The sequence below is a fragment of the Callospermophilus lateralis genome, chromosome 10, assembly GCF_048772815.1.
Source record: "Callospermophilus lateralis isolate mCalLat2 chromosome 10, mCalLat2.hap1, whole genome shotgun sequence".
NCBI classification, from domain to species: Eukaryota; Metazoa; Chordata; class Mammalia; order Rodentia; family Sciuridae; genus Callospermophilus; species Callospermophilus lateralis.
This window is the reverse complement of record NC_135314.1, coordinates 6,965,324-6,983,956: the sequence shown is the minus strand read 5'-3', so window position 1 is coordinate 6,983,956 and position 18,633 is coordinate 6,965,324. Positions and strand designations below refer to the sequence as shown.

The window sequence follows — 18,633 nt, the reverse complement described above, 5'->3', positions numbered from 1 at the left end:
TAGGTTTGCAGTACAAAACCACCCCTTTTCCTTCCTTCCTCCCTCCCTTCCTCCCTTCCATCCATCCATCCTTCCTTCCTTCTTTCATCTCTGCATGTTAAAATGAATTAAGGCTACGTTTTTTTTTGGCTTTCTTTTCATTGACAGATGCTTTGGGTTTGATTTTTTAAAATAGTGGCACACCCTAGACAGATGTCTTAGACAGTGACTAAAACTGTTGATCTAATCTTTGAATACTGAATACTGGTCACTTTGTAATTATAAAAGAAGACGAAAAAAATCCCAATGCAAGAAGTTGTTGATGGCTCAGCCCCCAGGACAGGCAAGATGCCCTCCTCCAGGCCAGGTGGCGGCTGGCAGGGGAGCTCAATGAGGACACTGTGTGCCACCCATCATGGCCCTCCCTAGTTCCGTGGCTTCAGACCCAAGCCATCTTGCCTAGAGTGCACGTTCACCTAATTTCCTGTGGTTCTCATGATTACAGGGAGGATCAGCTGGATTTGCAGAAAAGTTCCCTAAACAGTTGTATCCCAAAGGGCGAGAGCTCACACAAACAGCATCAACACATCATTGGTGACATGCTGGAGAAGGGGCCATTCCGGGGATTCTCTCCCTGGCTGGTTAGTGAGGCCCTTGTTCTCTTGAAGAAAATGACACCTGTTTTGTAAACATGTCACAGTATATCAGCTTATTGGTGGTGGGTCTTCCCGTCTACTGGATCTCCCAACTGCCCCCGAACCTATGGCTTATTAGATTCAACAAAAGGATCAGCAAGGGAACAGAGAGGAACCCTAATGGCTGCCTGTCTGGGACCCAGAACAAAGGCCATGCATTAAAGGGCCAGCAGTTCATGAAATCAAAATAGTTGGAAAACACAGATATCAAAAAAGAAATGCCTACTGTACATTGGGAATCTTTTTTTCTTCTTATTTCTAAAGTTAGATATCTAAAACTACATTAATGATACATCTATATACATTATTTAATAGAAGTTCTGTTCTACAGTACTTTTGTACATGCTGGGCTTTATTACTAATTGCCAAAAAAATTACATAAGGCATATATATGTACAGTGGTTAGTCTGTAGCTCACCTGGGTCCTATACCTGCAGTGCCCGCACGGGCAAGCACCTTACCCTGTAGCAGATGAAATGTGTGGGATCTATAAAACTCAGGGCTGTACCCTATGACTCGCTGTGCGGTAGATAGGCACCGGAGACCTCGTTTGTCACATCCCAGGTAAAATCTTGGACACTCCCTTTAGAGTGATCTGGTATTGTTCGACACATGCAGGTTAGCAGCTCAAATCTCTAGGAGTTGAAGGTGGGTATTTTGAGAAGAGATCAAACTTGGGCCACAAATGTGGGCCCACGGCTCCTTAACCATCTGGTCTACCTTGTCAATCTGAACAGCTGAGAGAGGGCAGGTAGGGATTTTACACCTTGAAGACTTGTTTTCTGGTGATGTCAAAATTAAGTATAAAGAACAAAGCCAGAGAGACCAAAAGAAAGAGGATGAGTGACGAGGAAAGGCCACGTCTGGGGCAGGAGGGAGGGGGGCCCATCCAGGCCCTAAACTTTGGACTCATTCTCTAGATTTGCCACGTCACCATTCCTTTCTGTTTGCTCTTCCTGATTTTTCTCTTCCTCCTCAGTCTCCAGTTCTGCATGTTGGTTGAGTTTGCTGGACACAGACCAACTCAGGGGCATCTCTGCCCTGCTGGCCAGCTCGGCCAGCTCTTTGGCACTAAGGGATGGGGTGCTGGTCTCGTAGGTCTCGTGGAAGCTGTTGTAGTCAACTTCGTAGAAGCCGTCCTCCAGCGTCAGGACGGGCGTGAACCGGTAACCCCACAGGATCTCACTGGTGATGTAGGAGCTTCGGGCTTGGCACGTCATCCCTGCGGAGAGGAGAAGGGAGGCTTTAGTGAGCTTTCCCAGGCCCAGGACGCTCAGTGAGCAGGGCAGGGCTGCCCTGGGTGGCCTTCAGGTGCACTGAGAGATGCACAAGGGGCCAACACAGTGGAGGTGTCATTCACATTGTAGACACAGAGCCATGGAGTCTCCAGGACTCAGGGGACCACAAGTGCCTGCATGCCTGTGCATTCCCACGGGAAAGCCAGTGTGAGTGTGCACACAGGGGTATATGTGACTGTGACTCTGCCTTGTCCCCTCCACCCTGGAGAGTCCTGAGGTCACAACTCTGGTTACCTGTGCTTTCAGAGGCTCTGCCTCAGTGCTAGTGGGACTTGAGTTCTTTGGTCACAGACCTAGAATGCAGTCTGGCTCATGGAACTACACTTAGGTGGCCTCTGAGCTAGGAGCAGGGGCTAGGATTCCCCTCCCACTGTCATGACACCCAGGCCATGGCCTTGGCCTTGGCTGGAAGGGTGCACACCTGAATTTTCACTTTCCCTCGGCCACCAGGGAAATCTGCTCAGATAGTGCAACAGGAATTTAAGGGCTTCCCCCTCTTCTTATTTGCACAAAATGCCATGTGAACTACTGATAGCCCAGGAAAAGGGCTTTCAAATGTGACCTGACAGAATGAAGGGGAACCGTGTATCCTATTGGAAAAACCAGGCCTAAGCCCTTTCATTAACATTCTTAGGAAATGGAGGCATTCATGTGGTCATTTGCACGGGACCAAATTTCTGTTCGGCAAGTAGGTATAGTGTTTGGGCTCACAGATGCTATAAGGGGCTCACAAAATGTTTTAATTTCTTTCAAAGTGTGGATTAAGAAAATGTAGAAAAAATGTTACTATACTCGCCTTTATACCAACACAGTTATAAAGTATAATTAAGACAACAGCTTTTCAGTAGAGCAAGGGATCCACAAAGCAACACAACCAAAGACTCATGATAGTCTTGCTGTGGACCTGAGTTCATTCAGGATAGTGGCAGCTCAGCTAGTCAGCATGTCATTTGTCAGGACAGCCAGTAGCACGTATTAGGCTACTGCCTTGTGGTGGGGTAGGGGAAATGGAGACGTGTGAGGTTTATGCAGAAGAGTCAGGGTCACAAAATACTCCTGAGGCATTGCACTTGCTTCTTGTGTCTAGGAGAAGAAACTGGGATTTACGGGTTTGACTCAGCTGCAACTGTGAGGGCCCAGCCAGCACCAGCCCCGACCCCAGCCCTCTTCCTGCCCTTTTCCACTGGTCAATCCCACAAAACCCCACCTGTAAAATGAGCCCTGCAGGGGCTCCTATGTACAGAGAAGAGCAGATCAACACTGCCTTCCTGTTGTTTCTCAAATGGTTTTTGAGTTCCTCTTTCTGTGCTGGGGGTGGTGGAGGCAGGCGGGATGGTAAGGATATGTGGGCTCAGAATGAGGCACAAATGGGAAACCAGGGGAAAGGATGCTAAACAACTGGATTTTCATAAAGGAAGTGTGTGCTTACAGCTCTACACATGCACAGGGACTTCAGGAATATGTCAGAGTGCTTCAAAGCCCCCATGACCATCTTTCTGCAGATTTTCCTCTCATATTCTGAATACCCTGTTGTTTTCTCCAGATATCATCACTGTCCCAGACAGACACAATATTAAACATTTACTGCTGATTGTTTCTGGCAATCACATAACATAATATAAAATATGATCTACCCAGACTTTCATTTGTGGCTGCATAAATAACCAAACAGAACTGGAAATAAATACAAATATTCAAATTAAAGTCTAAATGGAGTTTTACAGTACTTAGAATTGGCTGAAGAGAGAATTAGAACTTTGGCAATGAATGTGAAGGAGCTACACAGGATATAGTCAAGAGGATGCCATTAGAAATGTGAAATGAAAACTTTGGAAATCTCATTTCTTCATAAAGGAGATGAGAACACTGGCAAAAATTGACAAAATAAACTAGAGTTCTGTAAGTTAACTCACGCACAGGGACTTCCGGGATATGTCAGAGTATGGGACTGTGAACATGTCTGAGAAAGACCTGAGAAAGCCCTGAGCTCACCTCTGGTTGACCTTGAGGCTTGTGCAAGCATGAGGTGAAGGTTAAGGCAGAGTTGTAAGGTGCCTGCCTGAGTGTTTCAGGTAGGCTACTAAGCATGCAGAGCCTTTTGACAAAGACTGAGAGACTTATGTGTTACATGATTTTAAGGAAATTTTTGTCTAATTGTTAGCTGGCCACTAAGTTAACTGAGCAGAGAGCTTAGTAATCATACACAAAAGAGTAAAAAAACTTACATAATTTCCTCTAAAAATTCACTAAAAAATACACATAGTCACAACAACAGAAATCTTGAGAGGAAGGGGAATTTTTATTCTCAGGGTTTTATTTTCCACAAAAATTTATGAATGCAAAGAAAGAAGAAAGTATGCCCCATATATAGAAAGAAAGTAGTCAAGGAAAACTGTCCCTGAGAAAGTCCAGACATTGGAATCATTAGACAAAAACTTTAAATGAACTATTTAAAACATATCCAAAGGACTAAAGTAAGTCATGTTTTTTTTTTTTTAATGAAGGGAATTAGGAGAATGATGTCTCACCAAGTAGAGAATATCTGTAAATAAATACAAATCATATGTAAAATACCAAAATTGATTCTCAGGTGAAAAGTACGATATATGAAAGAAAGCCACACTGGAGAGACAGCATGTTTGAGTTGTCAGAAGAAGGAATCAGTTAGGTTAAAGATCAGTGAGCCCAATGAAGATTATCGAGGAACATAAAGAAAAAAGACTGAAGAAACATGAGCATAGTCTCAGAGACTGAGATACCAACATATGCATAATGGGAGTCTCAGAAGAAGAATACAGAGAGAAAGGAGAGGATGAAATAATTGAAGATGTAATGGCTGAAAACCAGATCCAAGAAGCTAGACAAACTCTAAATAAGATGAACTCAAATGTATTTGTATCTAGCACATCTTAATCAAACTGTTGAAGCATAATTATAAGGAGGGCATCCTGAAATCAGCAAGAGATAAGTGACTCACCACATAGAAGTGATCCTTGATAATCCTAACAGCTGATTTCTCATAAAACACTATGGAAGTGAGAGGCAGTGGGAAGACATTTTTCAAAGCAAACACTGAAAGGAAAAGACTGTCAACCAAAAACTTAATATCCAGCAAAATTATTCTTCACCAGTGATGGAGAAATTAACTCTCTCTACAAACAACAATGGAGAGAATTTGTGACTAGGCCGCTAGCCATACTGCACTACAAGAATAATATATGAAGTCCTTCTGCGAGATGAAGGGATACTAGACAATAACTCAGACCACATCAAGAAATAAAAAAGGAAGGTCTGGTAAAGGTAACTACATAAATATGTTTTTCTCTAGTGTAATTTTATGGTTACTGCATTTTGATGCCATTTTTGTCATTCCATTATGTAGATATACTATAGTTAATTCAATAAATAAAATGATGTGACTCAAAAGTATGTGGCATGGCTATTTCTTGAGGGCAATATTGATAGTATTGAGTAAGTTTGTGAAAATCGTGCTATTATGGGCCCAAGTGTACTGAGATGGCTGAATTGTGTTCCTTCAAACCCACAGGTTGAGATCCTAACCCCCAGTGTTTCACAATGATGCATTTTGAAATGAGATCTTTAAAAGAGGTCATAAAGTTAAAATAAGGTCATTTGGTGGGCCTTAACCAGTGTGACCCTGTCCTTATAAGAAGAGGAGGTTAGGCACCAACCATGCAGAGGGGTGACCACGTGAGGACAGGCAGAAGTCACCATCTGCAGGCCAGGGAGAGTCCTCGGAAGAAACCAATCCTCTGACAGCTTGCTCTCACACTTCTGGAGTTCAGAATTGTGAAAAAATAAATTTGTGACGTCTAAGCCATCAAGTCCGTGAAACATTACGGCAGCTCTAACCAACAAACAGACTTACCGAGGTCAGTGGGAAGAGCAAAATACTTCTCTCTATGCCATTTTAATAGGAGTATTTAATTTGTGTATTAAATAGAAGCAAGATTTAATCCCACGGTCTTGGATGCTTTTACAGTTTTTATTCATCGTTGGCATCTGAATTCATTTTAAAAGCGATATAGAAAGCACAATAAGGTGCTTGTCTATCAGTAAGGATCGAAAAGCTTTCCTCAGGTAAGTTGGTAATTTTTCTTTCTTTAGAAAGAGTCTTTTTCACATACTGACCTTGGTCCCAGTTCAGTCCCCCACCCCCCCACACACACTGAATTTGAAAAAGTGTCAGTGTGAAATCAGCCTGGCTAGTCTCAGAGGAGGTGAGGCTGCCGAATGGTGTCAGTGTCCGCACCTGCTCTGCAGGTCAGGGGGAGGTGATCCCGAGGAGCCTGGCCGGTGGGTGAGGAACTCTGGAAAAGGAGGCCTCATTGGTGAAGAGTGAATGCTGGGGAGCCGCTCTCAGTCTCCTAGTTCTGGTCGCACCCTGTGGCCATGCGGGCTGGCTGGCCTCTGTTTTGTTTTGCTTTCCTTTTATTAACGAACTTGGTTGACAGATAAACTCGTGCCTATTTCTGGTGTGCCGCAGCGTGTCTTGATACTGGTGTCCACGTGAAAGGCTGAGCCTTGCTAATGAACGCATCGGATTCACACGTCGCCCGCCTCCCTAGCCTTGGCTGCCGCTTCAACAAAGGAGGCCCCCGCTCCACGCAGGTACTTGATGCTAAGAGGAAACCATGACTCAGGAGGTGCCCAGGGACGGCTTGCTGTCGCTCCCTGGAGACATTAGAGCTGCATTGCTAAACAAAAGGATGCCTTAGGAAAGAGCAGACTTCTGCCTCTGACTTACGTCAGACTACATAGGAAGGACCCTCCGCTAGAGTTCGAGATGCTGGAAACCTCCAAAACCACAGCTTGAATCACACCTGAGTTGGCGGAAAGTAGGAGCCAGGACTCCTGGTGCTGGGGAAGGGGCCGGACACCCGGGGCTCCTTCCCCACCCATCACAACCCAGACTGCTGCACAGTACAGAGAGCAGGTGCCCCAGAGGCTGGAAAGTCCAGGATGGCCGGAGGAGGGGCCAGGAGCGAGACCTGAAGACTGACCTGTCCAGGGGAATTCCTGGTCCTGCTTCCTCACTCACCTCTGGCTTTCCAGTGGCCCCAGGGCCAGCATGTGCTGATGGCAGAGTCTCTCGGGAGACCCCCTCTCCCTGAGCAGGGCCAGGAGCAGGCGCTCTGGAGCCAGGGAGTGGGTGGAGCTCCCCTTGCCAAGCGTGAGGCTCCAGGCTGGCCCGAGGGCGGCCTGTAACCAGTTGCTCTGCAGAGGCACTGAGTGCCCGGGGGCGGCGGCTGACAGGAGTCCTGGCAAAGGGATCCTGTGGCTACGGGCTCCCCCTGCCTCTTCTCCCCAACAGTGACTCCAGTTGCCTGAGAGCACACAGCTCAGATGGCAAAAATGCTGAGAAACCTTGTCTTTATGGGAAGGAGGCTAAGAGGGCCAGGGCCTGAAAAGGGCGGGAAACCCCACCGAGCAGAGCACTGGAGAAGGGCGTTGTTCCTGAGTCCCATCAGGAGCTCCTTCAACCCTGAGCTTTGCGCATGAAGGACAGAAAACAATCGAAGAACAGAAGCAATGGGCTTGCATTTCATGACATAGTCACGCTTCCAGACAACCGAAGAAGCAGTCAAGGAAATTCAATAACACTTAGAACTGAATAGCACTGAGATTCTAAATGTCAAACTGTGGGTTGAACGTCAGGAAGACAAACTGATCAACCTAAATGATCATATTAGGAAAGGAGGAAATCTGAGAACTGATATGCAGGATGTTCAATTTAAGAAATCAGAAGAATAAACAACAGAATTAATCCCTGGGAAATAGGGAGTAAAGATCAGTATATAAATTAGTAAAATAGGAAATGAACAATAGAGAGGGCCCATAGAAGGAAAAGTTGGTAGTGTGGTGTTCTAGCTCTTAAAATAAGTGGTCAAATTTCAAGTGTTTTATCATTATGCTTGTAACCTAACCTGTGGTGTGATCATTTTGAATTTATCACATACTGTTTAAAAAAATCACCAAATTCTATTCTCATTGGAATATTAGCTGGCCTCTGATCATTTGTGCAAGGGCCCTGTGGTTGATTCCATGGGCTCTGAATGGCTAAATGTTCTTTTACCCGTGGGAGGAGCTGCTGTTTGTAGAAGCCCTGAAGTTCAAAGGTCTGAGAACTTGGAGTTGCTGATGACCAAAGGCAGGAGAAGATGGTGCCCTGCTCTGGAAGACAGAGTGAGCTCACCTTCTCCCTGCCTGTTTGCTCTACCTGGCAAACAGGTAGATGGATTAGACGATGCTCACTCACATTTCTCACCAGGACCCTCTCTGGTTCCTAGTTGATATTCTCAGAGTTTAACTTGCAGGGTAGGGTGTGGAAACCCTTTTGGTGGGCACTCATGCCTTGGGAAGACCATGTGGGAAGGATGGGGTGGAGGTGGAGGGAGGGAGACCTGTTATTGGTGGTGATTGCAAGGCCCCCCGTCATCGTTTGAATATGGGTGTCCCCCAAACTCCTGTGTTAATGCAGGAATGTTCCAAGGTGATGTGACTGGACTGCGAGAGCTGGAACCTGACCAGCCCATCCTAGTTTGAGTGGACTGGGTGGTGACCGTGGGCAGGTGGAGTGTAGCCGGAGGAGGTGGGGCACCGGGGGTGTGCCCTGGAAGGGTGCATCTTCCCTGTGACCCCCTTCCCTCTCTCTGCTTTCTGGTCCTGTCGCGAGCTGACCAGCTCTCCTCCAAGTGGCCCTTCGGCCGTGACGCTCCTCATCATCCTGGGCCCATGCAGTGGACTTGGCTGACCACAGAATGAACCTCTGGAACCATGAGCCAAATGAGCTTCCCCTCTTCTCAGTTGTTGTTGGGTATTTTGGTCAAAGAGGGACTGAACACCTACCTAGGAGCCAGGGCCACAAAGTGAGGCCCCGCTAAGGAATCTGTAAGGAGCACTGAGCAAACAGGGAGGCAGGCCCTGCAAGACGGGGACGGACAGGCCAAGTTCTGCTTTGGATTTTAGTGATGTGCAGGCTCCACACAGACGAGAGCTGTGCTCAGAGAGCCCTGGGTAAGCCACAGGTACAGTCAGCAGAGAGCAAACCCCCAAGCTGCTGGCGAGCAAGACGGCGGGGAAACAGGATGGACAGATCCACCTTCCCCACTTATGAATGCTGCAGAATAAGGCTATGTTGTCAATATAAAAAAAAAAAAAACAGAATTGATTACAGATGCTCTGCCATTTTATTTCAAATACCAGGCTGCGTGATGTGACGTTTTCCTGCTGGTTGACCCTTGTGCCCGCTCTTTGTAAGAACTGCCCCAGTGAGCCTGGTTGTAAAGCGCTGAGCCCTCTGTTTATCAGTCCTAGCACTGAGTCACCCAATGGGGAAGAATGACCTTGGCCATAGCCCAGCCTGGTGTCCAGAGCGGCAGGTCAGGGAATCTCGTGCATCATTTAAATAGCAGTGAGCAATGCTTTATGCTTAGAAATGCCTCCCATCCACAGTCCTGTGTCGCCTGTCACCCAAACCGGAGGCCGGTGAGGTGCACTTTCAGTCTGCAGAGGCAAATCAAAATGTGCATATTTAAAAATGGCTGAAAAAAAGAGTTGCTCTCCACTGATACTCCTAACCCTACTCTTACCAAGTAATGGATGCACTTATAGATGAAGGACTGAAGGAAGCACCAGGTGCTGCTCCCCGAGGGCCTGGCGCTGGCTGCTTCCTGTCCACCACCCCATCCTCACAATGGCCCCCCGGGGCGGATGCTGCTGCGATCTCTCTGTACAGGTGATTTGCTTTTCCAAAGTAAAGAGAGGTTAAGTAGCTTTCCTGGGTCACACAGCTAGAGACTGAAGGGTGTGCCCCCCAAATTCATATCTTGAAGCTCTGAGTCCCTGGAGATGTCCTCTTAGGGAGGTGATGAAGACTAAGAGGGTTCCAAAGGCAGGGCCCTGATCCTGTGAGACTGGCGGCTTCCTAAGAGGAAGAGACAGCATGGGCTCTCCCCTCCCTGCCCAGGCACCCCAGAAAGGCCGTGTGAGGACCAGCCAGCTGGGGAGGGAGCCCTCACCAGGAGCAGATCCCCTTCCCAAGCCATCTCTCGCCCCCACTGTACTTTACCACTGGTGCCACGTTCCAGACACAAAGAGCAGTTCAGGAATCACCACACCAGCCGTCCTTCTGAGGAGTCCTTACACAGACTCAGACCTCAAAGGCAAGGACCGACATGATTTCAGTTGAAACAGGAAAATCCACAGGAACTTTTGTCATTCTGTCTAATCCCAGGTGGGGGCCCGTTGATGGTGCACCAATCAGAGACTCTCATGTGCCCTCAAGAGCCAATCAGAACTTCCCTGCTCCCGAGTCCCTCCAGCAGGACCTGGGCCACTCCAGGGCTCTTTAAGCCTTCCTCCTTTTCTCTCTACAGCTCACTCTCCCTCGGGTCTTTTGAGTTTCCGCTGGAAGGAAATGTCGGTAGCCAACAACCTGTGCCAGGTGAATAGACAGCCTGTGGTCAATTCATTGAGTGATCGTAATTTTTTTTTTTGTTGTTGTTGTTGTTGTTGACACTAACAAGACCTAGGAGATAAAATTGAAAATACTTTTTGACCATAGAATATTCCCATTGAGGTCATGCCACCGAAACACCTTTTTAAAAAGACTCTTGGTAGATCCTACGGACGGGGAGAAAATCTTCACCACCAGTACCTCAGATAAGGCATGGATTTCCAGGCCATACAAAGAACTCAAAAATTCACCACCTGAACAGTAAACACCAGCAATAAATGGGCAGAGGAACTGAGGAAGCACTTCACAGAAGAAGAAACGAATGGTCTAACAATATGTGGAGGGCGGGGGATGTAGCTCAGCTGGTAGAGGGCTTGCCTCAAATGCACAAGGCCCCCGGTTCAATCCCCAGCACCACCCACTCACACACACACACACACGCACACACACACACACACAAAAGTGTTCAACATCTCTAGCAATTAGAGACATGCAAATTAAAATAACTCTGAGATTTCATCTCACTCCAGTCAGAATGGCAGTTATAAAGAATATTAATAACAGTAAGTGTTGGCGAGGATGTGGGGGGAAAAGGGAACACTCATACATTGCAAATTGGTGCAACCACTTTGGAAAGTAATATGGAGATTCCTCAGAAAACTTGGAATGGAACCACCATTTGATTCCTTGGTATATACCCAAAGGACTTAAAATCAGCATACTACAGTGATGAAGCCAAATCCATGTTTACAGCAGCTCAACTCACAATAGCCAAGCTATGGAGACAACCTCAGTGTCCTTCAATGGATGAATGGATAAAGAGAATGTGGTATATATACACAATGGAATATTACTCAGCCATAAAGAAGAATGAAATGATGGCATTTGCTGGTAAATGGATGGAACTGGAGAACATCATACTGAGTGAAATAAACCAAATATCCCCACCCCAAACCAAAGGCCAAATGTTCTGATTTGTGGATGATACTCAAAACAAGGGAGGTTGGGGAGAGGAGTAATAGAAATCCATTTGATTAGACAGAATGAAATGAAGGGAAGGGAGGGGGGACGGCAATAGGAAAGACAGTGGAATTAGTTGGTCATGACTTTGCTAGCACTGATTTGTGAACATGACCAGAATAGCCCACAGCATGTGCAGCCACAAGAATGGGATCCTAAATAGAATAAGTCATACTCTATGTGTGAAAATACGTTCTACTGTTGTGTATAACTGAAAAGAACTAATTAAAAACAGTCTCTTGAACTTGTTCTTCTTTTTTTAATGTGCAGAATGTTATCCAGGGTGTTGGGTGGATCGGGTGGATTCATTTCTGTTTGTATTTCCTTTGCTTTTGTCATCTCTTTTTTGTTTTTTAGTTAGGAAACCTTTTGAATTGTTGAGATTTCAATCAGCCTAAAAGCCTGCCGCGCTCCCCACCCATTCTGCCCACCTCCTGTGTGTGACCACTCTCCTCAGTTTCTGCTTTATCCTTCCTGCTTCTTGTAGCAAAAATAAGCCAACATGCCCACTCCCGTGGCGCACCGCGTCTTATTCCCCGCGGGGGGAGTGCCGCAGGGGGACACCCAACGACAGTTTCCTTCTGCTGAAGCCACTTGAACCACTTAATGTGCTCCTTGCCTTGGACAGAAGACAGGCTCCTCCGTGATGTGGGGAGCCCCCGTGGGAGCCGCGGGCCTGCTGTGCGGGTGGAGTGGAGGGGCTACCTCCCCCGGCTCAGGCCCTCTCTGCCATGTGGGGGGTAATCCCTGGAGTCCACACCCCAAGTGCTGAACACGGGGTTCTGCCCGGGGACCCCCTGGCCGCTCCCCACTTCCTTTCTTCCCGTGGTGGGGTGTGAGAGCTGCTGCCCCTCTAGCAGAATTAGCTTGTCCCTTGCCTCAAGCGTCTTGTTGTTTGTTGACTCAAAAGGAACAAAAGCCGGGAGATCTGGTGACTAAGCGTCTGGACTCGCCATTGATGTCAGGGGTTACTTGATGCATAGTCCTTCTTTGAACATCTCAAAACACTCTTTGATGCTAGATATCTGAAGAGCCCTCTGGTCTTCAGTGGCCCTCATTAGTCTGTTTTGCAGACAGCAGCCCTTCCTTTAGTCGGGGATTCTTGGGGGAATCTGATGAGACCCACAAACTCTCTTTTCTTAAAACGTAACAAGGACGGAGTTTTGAGAATGGTCAGATGGTCATTGATTCACGAAAGCCTGTGGGGTCACAGGCTCAAACAAACAAACAAAACAGAAGAAGAAACCGCTGTGTTTTAGGGAAAAGTGTGTCCATGCATGTAAAGGGGGAGAGAGCTTCAGGAATAGGAGAAGGAGAGAGGGGGAATAGGGAGAGAGGATTGGCTTAGACCGGGACGGAACCGTAGGGTCATAGGGTCCTCTTGTGACTCTGCAGTATCCGGAACTCTCCCCATCAGACTTTCTCAAGGAATTGCAGTTTCCATCATGAGTCCTTCTCATGGGGTGGCCTTCCTTGGGCAGGGTTGCTGTCTTGGCCGTGGATGGCTCACCTCCATCCCCGGTTCTGTGCTCAGCAATGTGTCCAATAAAGACAGGCTAAGGACTAAGTGCAAAGAGGACCCATTCACCTCATATGTAGAAGGTCTGTCTGTGTGTGCCAGGCCCCTCGAGGGGTTCTGGGGTGGAATGATCATGGTCCCCGGGTTCGTCGGATTTGTAGTCCATTGAGAACCAAGTAGGCATTCAAATCCACGTAAACTGCAACAATAAATCACGCAGCGGAGAAAAGGCAGAGTCCTTGTCACTAATTTCACTAATTCCCACACCAGATCACACCCACAGTGTCCCTGAGGATCTGACTTTGGCGCTGAGACTTGGAGGGTCAGCAAAGAGGTGGGTGGGGTGGGAAGAAATGCCCTGGGAGCAGAAGGAGGGTCTGTCACAGGAGAGTCCTGGGCCACTCGAGGAACCGGAGGGAGACTAGTGTGTGGGTGAGGGCAGGGAGCTTGGTACAGATGAACATATCTCTGTGCCGTTTTCTGGGTGAGGTAGGGGTGTGCATGGGGAGGCTTGAGATCTGTGCAAAGTGCAGAGTAGTGAGATCAGAGAGACGAAGAAGAATTTAGACAGGTGGACCCTGGTGACTTTGCAGTGAATACTTATTGGTTCTCTACCCCCACAGCCATTTCCTTTCCTTCTTGATGTGGTCTCATGAAGCACAGTAGCATTTCAGACCACATATGGGGTGTCGGTCCCCTCAGGTCACCTTGCCCAGTGACACGCTGTGTCGGTCTGTGCAGGTCCGCCCTGTGATGGTCTCCCACCGCTGTGTCTCCCAGGATCTGCCCCTCCCCAGCATTAGCACTGCCAGCTTTAGTGCCCAGAGTTTTACCAGGTGTCCCCCCATTGTAGTCCATGAATTTGGGGGGGCCCCCTTGGCCCACGTTTATAATTGTCCCATTTTCCTGTCCACATGGGAAGCCCATGGTTCCTTCAGGTTGAATTTAAAGACCATGGCTCAAAGTGGCTGGCAGGAGTGAGCCTCCCCAGGGTTGTGAACCAGGGCACGTGGCACCCTGCTGGTGGTCGGCCACCATATGGGACTGGGAGCTCAGATGGCCATGGTAAGCTACCTTGCGGAGATGCCTCACCTGTCCATCAACTTTGTACTTAGGAGAGGCAGTGAGCTTCAGGATTGCTCAAGCCGGGTTGTCACCAGCATTCTAGGACAATCTGTCTGGCCCAGGCACCAGTTTATCCTCATGTGTTACTTCATTCACACGTGACAGCAGCGGGGAGGGCCGGGCCTTGGCTGCCCACTGGGCCAGAGCCGGCTGGAGACCAGCACGTTCACCTGTTGAGCAGGGAGTTTTGGGAGCCTTGCAGGTGCCAGATCCTGTGGTTGGTGGTGAGGTTCAGTGTGAGACTCAGCCTCCCACAGCCCACTGTCCAGCACAGGGACAGGTCCAAGGACCCAACACCACTGATAAATTCTCCCCAAATTGGAATGAATGAATGAGCTTCCCATCATCACCAAGAAGATCCAGGTAGTTGGTCCATATTTCCTGAATGACTATGGCCTTAGAAAGCAAAATCAACAAATGGCCCCCTTCAGCGCTCCTTCAGAGTGTTCTTCATATTCGTTTCAAGCTACTTTGTCTTCTGTAGAAATACGGATTTGAAGGGGTGGGAAGGAGACAGTGAGACTTTTCTCCCTGAGTGATCTTCCCACACACGATGGCCGACACCCGAGGGTCAGCCTGCTGTGCTGCCGACATCAGGAGCCAGAGGAGGCCTTGATGGGTCTTCACTGCCCCGCTGAGGGCCGAGGACATGCCACCTTCTAGATGGTGCCTGGAAGCTGGGTTTTCCTGGAGGGGGATGACATGTGGTCATTCTCAATGGTCCACGTGCTCCTGGCTGCCCCAAGCCATTGCTTCACTGGGTGGATGGAGAGGGCTGGGGTGGATGGAGAGGGGTGGATGGAGAGGGCTGGGGTGGATGGAGAGGGGTGGATGGTGAGGGCTGGGGTGGATGGAGAGGGCTGGGGTGGATGGAGAGGGGTGGATGGATGGAGAGGGGTGAATGGAGAGGGCTGGGGTGAATGGAGAGGGCTGGGGTGGATGGCGAGGGCTGGGGTGGATGGAGAGGGCTGAGGTGGATGGTGAGGGCTGGGGTGGATGGAGAGGGCTGGGGTGGATGGAGAGGGCTGGGGTGAATGGAGAGGGCTGGGGTGGATGGCGAGGGCTGGGGTGGATGGAGAGGGTGGGGTGGATGGAGAGGGCTGGGGTGGATGGAGAGGGGTGGGGTGGATGGAGAGGGGTGGGGTGGATGGAGAGGGTGGGGTGGATGGAGAGGGCTGGGGTGGATGGAGAGGGGTGGATGGAGAGGGCTGAGGTGGATGGTGAGGGCTGGGGTGGATGGAGAGGGCTGGGGTGGATGGAGAGGGCTGGGGTGAATGGAGAGGGCTGGGGTGGATGGCGAGGGCTGGGGTGGATGGAGAGGGGTGGGGTGGATGGAGAGGGGTGGATGGAGAGGGGTGGATGGAGAGGGCTGGGGTGGATGGAGAGGGCTGGGGTGGATGGAGAGGGCTGGGGTGGATGGAGAGGGGTGGATGGAGAGGGGTGGATGGAGAGGGCTGGGGTGGATGGAGAGGGCTGGGGTGGATGGAGAGGGCTGGGGTGGATGGAGAGGGGTGGGGTGGATGGAGAGGGGTGGATGGAGAGGGGTGGATGGAGAGGGCTGGGGTGGATGGAGAGGGCTGGGGTGGATGGAGAGGGCTGGGGTGGATGGAGAGGGCTGGGGTGGATGGAGAGGGGTGGATGGAGAGGGCTGGGGTGGATGGAGAGGGCTGGGGTGGATGGAGAGGGGTGGATGGAGAGGGCTGGGGTGGATGGAGAGGGGTGGATGGTGAGGGCTGGGGTGGATGGAGAGGGCTGGGGTGGATGGAGAGGGCTGGGGTGGATGGAGGGGGTGGATGGAGAGGGCTGGGGTGGATGGAGAGGGCTGGGGTGGATGGAGAGGGCTGGGGTGGATGGAGAGGGCTGGGGTGGATGGAGAGGGCTGGGGTGGATGGAGAGGGGTGGATGGAGAGGGCTGGGGTGGATGGAGAGGGGTGGATGGAGAGGGCTGGGGTGGATGGAGAGGGCTGGGGTGTGGGGGATGGAGAGGGGTGGATGGAGAGGGCTGGGGTGGATGGAGAGGGGTGGATGGAGAGGGCTGGGGTGGATGGAGAGGGGTGGATGGAGAGGGCTGGGGTGGATGGAGAGGGCTGGGGTGGATGGAGAGGGGTGGATGGAGAGGGCTGGGGTGGATGGAGAGGGGTGGATGGTGAGGGCTGGGGTGGATGGAGAGGGCTGGGGTGGATGGAGAGGGCTGGGGTGGATGGAGAGGGCTGGGGTGGATGGACAGGGGTGGATGGAGAGGGCTGGGGTGGATGGAGAGGGGTGGATGGTGAGGGCTGGGGTGGATGGAGAGGGCTGGGGTGGATGGAGAGGGCTGGGGTGGATGGAGGGGGTGGATGGAGAGGGCTGGGGTGGATGGAGAGGGCTGGGGTGGATGGAGAGGGCTGGGGTGGATGGAGAGGGGTGGATGGAGAGGGCTGGGGTGGATGGAGAGGGGTGGATGGAGAGGGCTGGGGTGGATGGAGAGGGCTGGGGTGGATGGAGAGGGCTGGGGTGGATGGAGAGGGCTGGGGTGGATGGCGAGGGCTGGGGTGGATGGAGAGGGGTGGATGGAGAGGGCTGGGGTGGATGGAGAGGGCTGGGGTGGATGGAGAGGGGTGGATGGAGAGGGCTGGGGTGGATGGAGAGGGCTGGGGTGGATGGAGAGGGCTGGGGTGGATGGAGAGGGCTGGGGTGGATGGAGAGGGGTGGATGGAGAGGGCTGGGGTGGATGGAGAGGGGTGGATGGTGAGGGCTGGGGTGGATGGAGAGGGCTGGGGTGGATGGAGAGGGGTGGATGGAGAGGGCTGGGGTGGATGGAGAGGGGTGGATGGAGAGGGCTGGGGTGGATGGAGAGGGGTGGATGGTGAGGGCTGGGGTGGATGGAGAGGGCTGGGGTGGATGGAGAGGGGTGGATGGAGAGGGCTGGGGTGGATGGAGAGGGGTGGATGGAGAGGGGTGGATGGAGAGGGCTGGGGTGGATGGAGAGGGGTGGATGGAGAGGGCTGGGGTGGATGGAGAGGGGTGGATGGTGAGGGCTGGGGTGGATGGAGAGGGCTGGGGTGGATGGAGAGGGGTGGATGGAGAGGGCTGGGGTGGATGGAGAGGGGTGGATGGAGAGGGGTGGATGGAGAGGGCTGGGGTGGATGGAGAGGGCTGGGGTGGATGGCGAGGGCTGGGGTGGATGGAGAGGGCTGGGGTGGATGGCGAGGGCTGGGGTGGATGGAGAGGGGTGGATGGAGAGGGCTGGGGTGGATGGAGAGGGGTGGATGGTGAGGGCTGGGGTGGATGGAGAGGGCTGGGGTGGATGGAGAGGGGTGGATGGAGAGGGCTGGGGTGGATGGAGAGGGGTGGATGGAGAGGGCTGGCGTGGATGGAGGGGGTGGATGGAGAGGGCTGGGGTGGATGGAGAGGGCTGGGGTGGATGGAGAGGGCTGGGGTGGATGGAGAGGGCTGGGGTGGATGGAGAGGGCTGGGGTGGATGGAGAGGGGTGGATGGAGAGGGCTGGGGTGGATGGAGAGGGCTGGGGTGGATGGAGAGGGGTGGATGGAGAGGGCTGGGGTGGATGGAGAGGGGTGGATGGTGAGGGCTGGGGTGGATGGAGAGGGCTGGGGTGGATGGAGAGGGCTGGGGTGGATGGAGAGGGCTGGGGTGGATGGAGAGGGGTGGATGGAGAGGGGTGGATGGAGAGGGCTGGGGTGGATGGAGAGGGCTGGGGTGGATGGAGAGGGCTGGGGTGGATGGAGAGGGGTGGGGTGGATGGAGAGGGGGTGGATGGAGAGGGGTGGATGGAGAGGGCTGGGGTGGATGGAGAGGGCTGGGGTGGATGGAGAGGGCTGGGGTGGATGGAGAGGGCTGGGGTGGATGGCGAGGGCTGGGGTGGATGGAGAGGGGTGGATGGAGAGGGCTGGGGTGGATGGAGAGGGCTGGGGTGGATGGAGAGGGGCTGGGGTGGATGGAGAGGGCTGGGGTGGATGGAGAGGGGTGGATGGTGAGGGCTGGGGTGGATGGAGAGGGCTGGGGTGGATGGAGAGGGCTGGGGTGGATGGAGAGGGGTGGATGGAGAGGGCTGGGGTGGATGGAGAGGGCTGGGGTGGATGGAGAGGGGTGGATGGAGAGGGCTGGGGTGGATGGAGAGGGGTGGATGGAGAGGGCTGGGGTGGATGGAGAGGGCTGGGGTGGATGGAGAGGGGGGGTGGATGGAGAGGGCTGGGGTGGATGGAGAGGGGTGGATGGAGAGGGCTGGGGTGGATGGAGAGGGGTGGATGGAGAGGGCTGGGGTGGATGGAGAGGGCTGGGGTGGATGGAGAGGGGTGGATGGAGAGGGCTGGGGTGGATGGAGAGGGGTGGATGGTGAGGGCTGGGGTGGATGGAGAGGGCTGGGGTGGATGGAGAGGGCTGGGGTGGATGGAGAGGGCTGGGGTGGATGGAGAGGGGTGGATGGAGAGGGCTGGGGTGGATGGAGAGGGGGTGGATGGTGAGGGCTGGGGTGGATGGAGAGGGCTGGGGTGGATGGAGAGGGCTGGGGTGGATGGAGG

The 18,633-nt window shown here is 51.9% G+C and overlaps 1 protein-coding gene across 1 annotated transcript in view; it reads right to left on the bottom strand.

Annotated features, from left to right (window-relative positions):
• Positions 1 to 1,570: 1,570 nt before the first annotated feature.
• The window catches only part of Kcnj6 (potassium inwardly rectifying channel subfamily J member 6), an 89,600-nt gene continuing 72,537 nt past the window's right edge, over positions 1,571 to 18,633 (bottom strand). The window contains exon 2 of the mRNA XM_076868440.1: positions 1,571 to 1,896. Within this exon, the coding sequence (XP_076724555.1) occupies positions 1,571 to 1,896 (326 nt within the window). The remainder of the gene's footprint in view (positions 1,897 to 18,633) is intronic.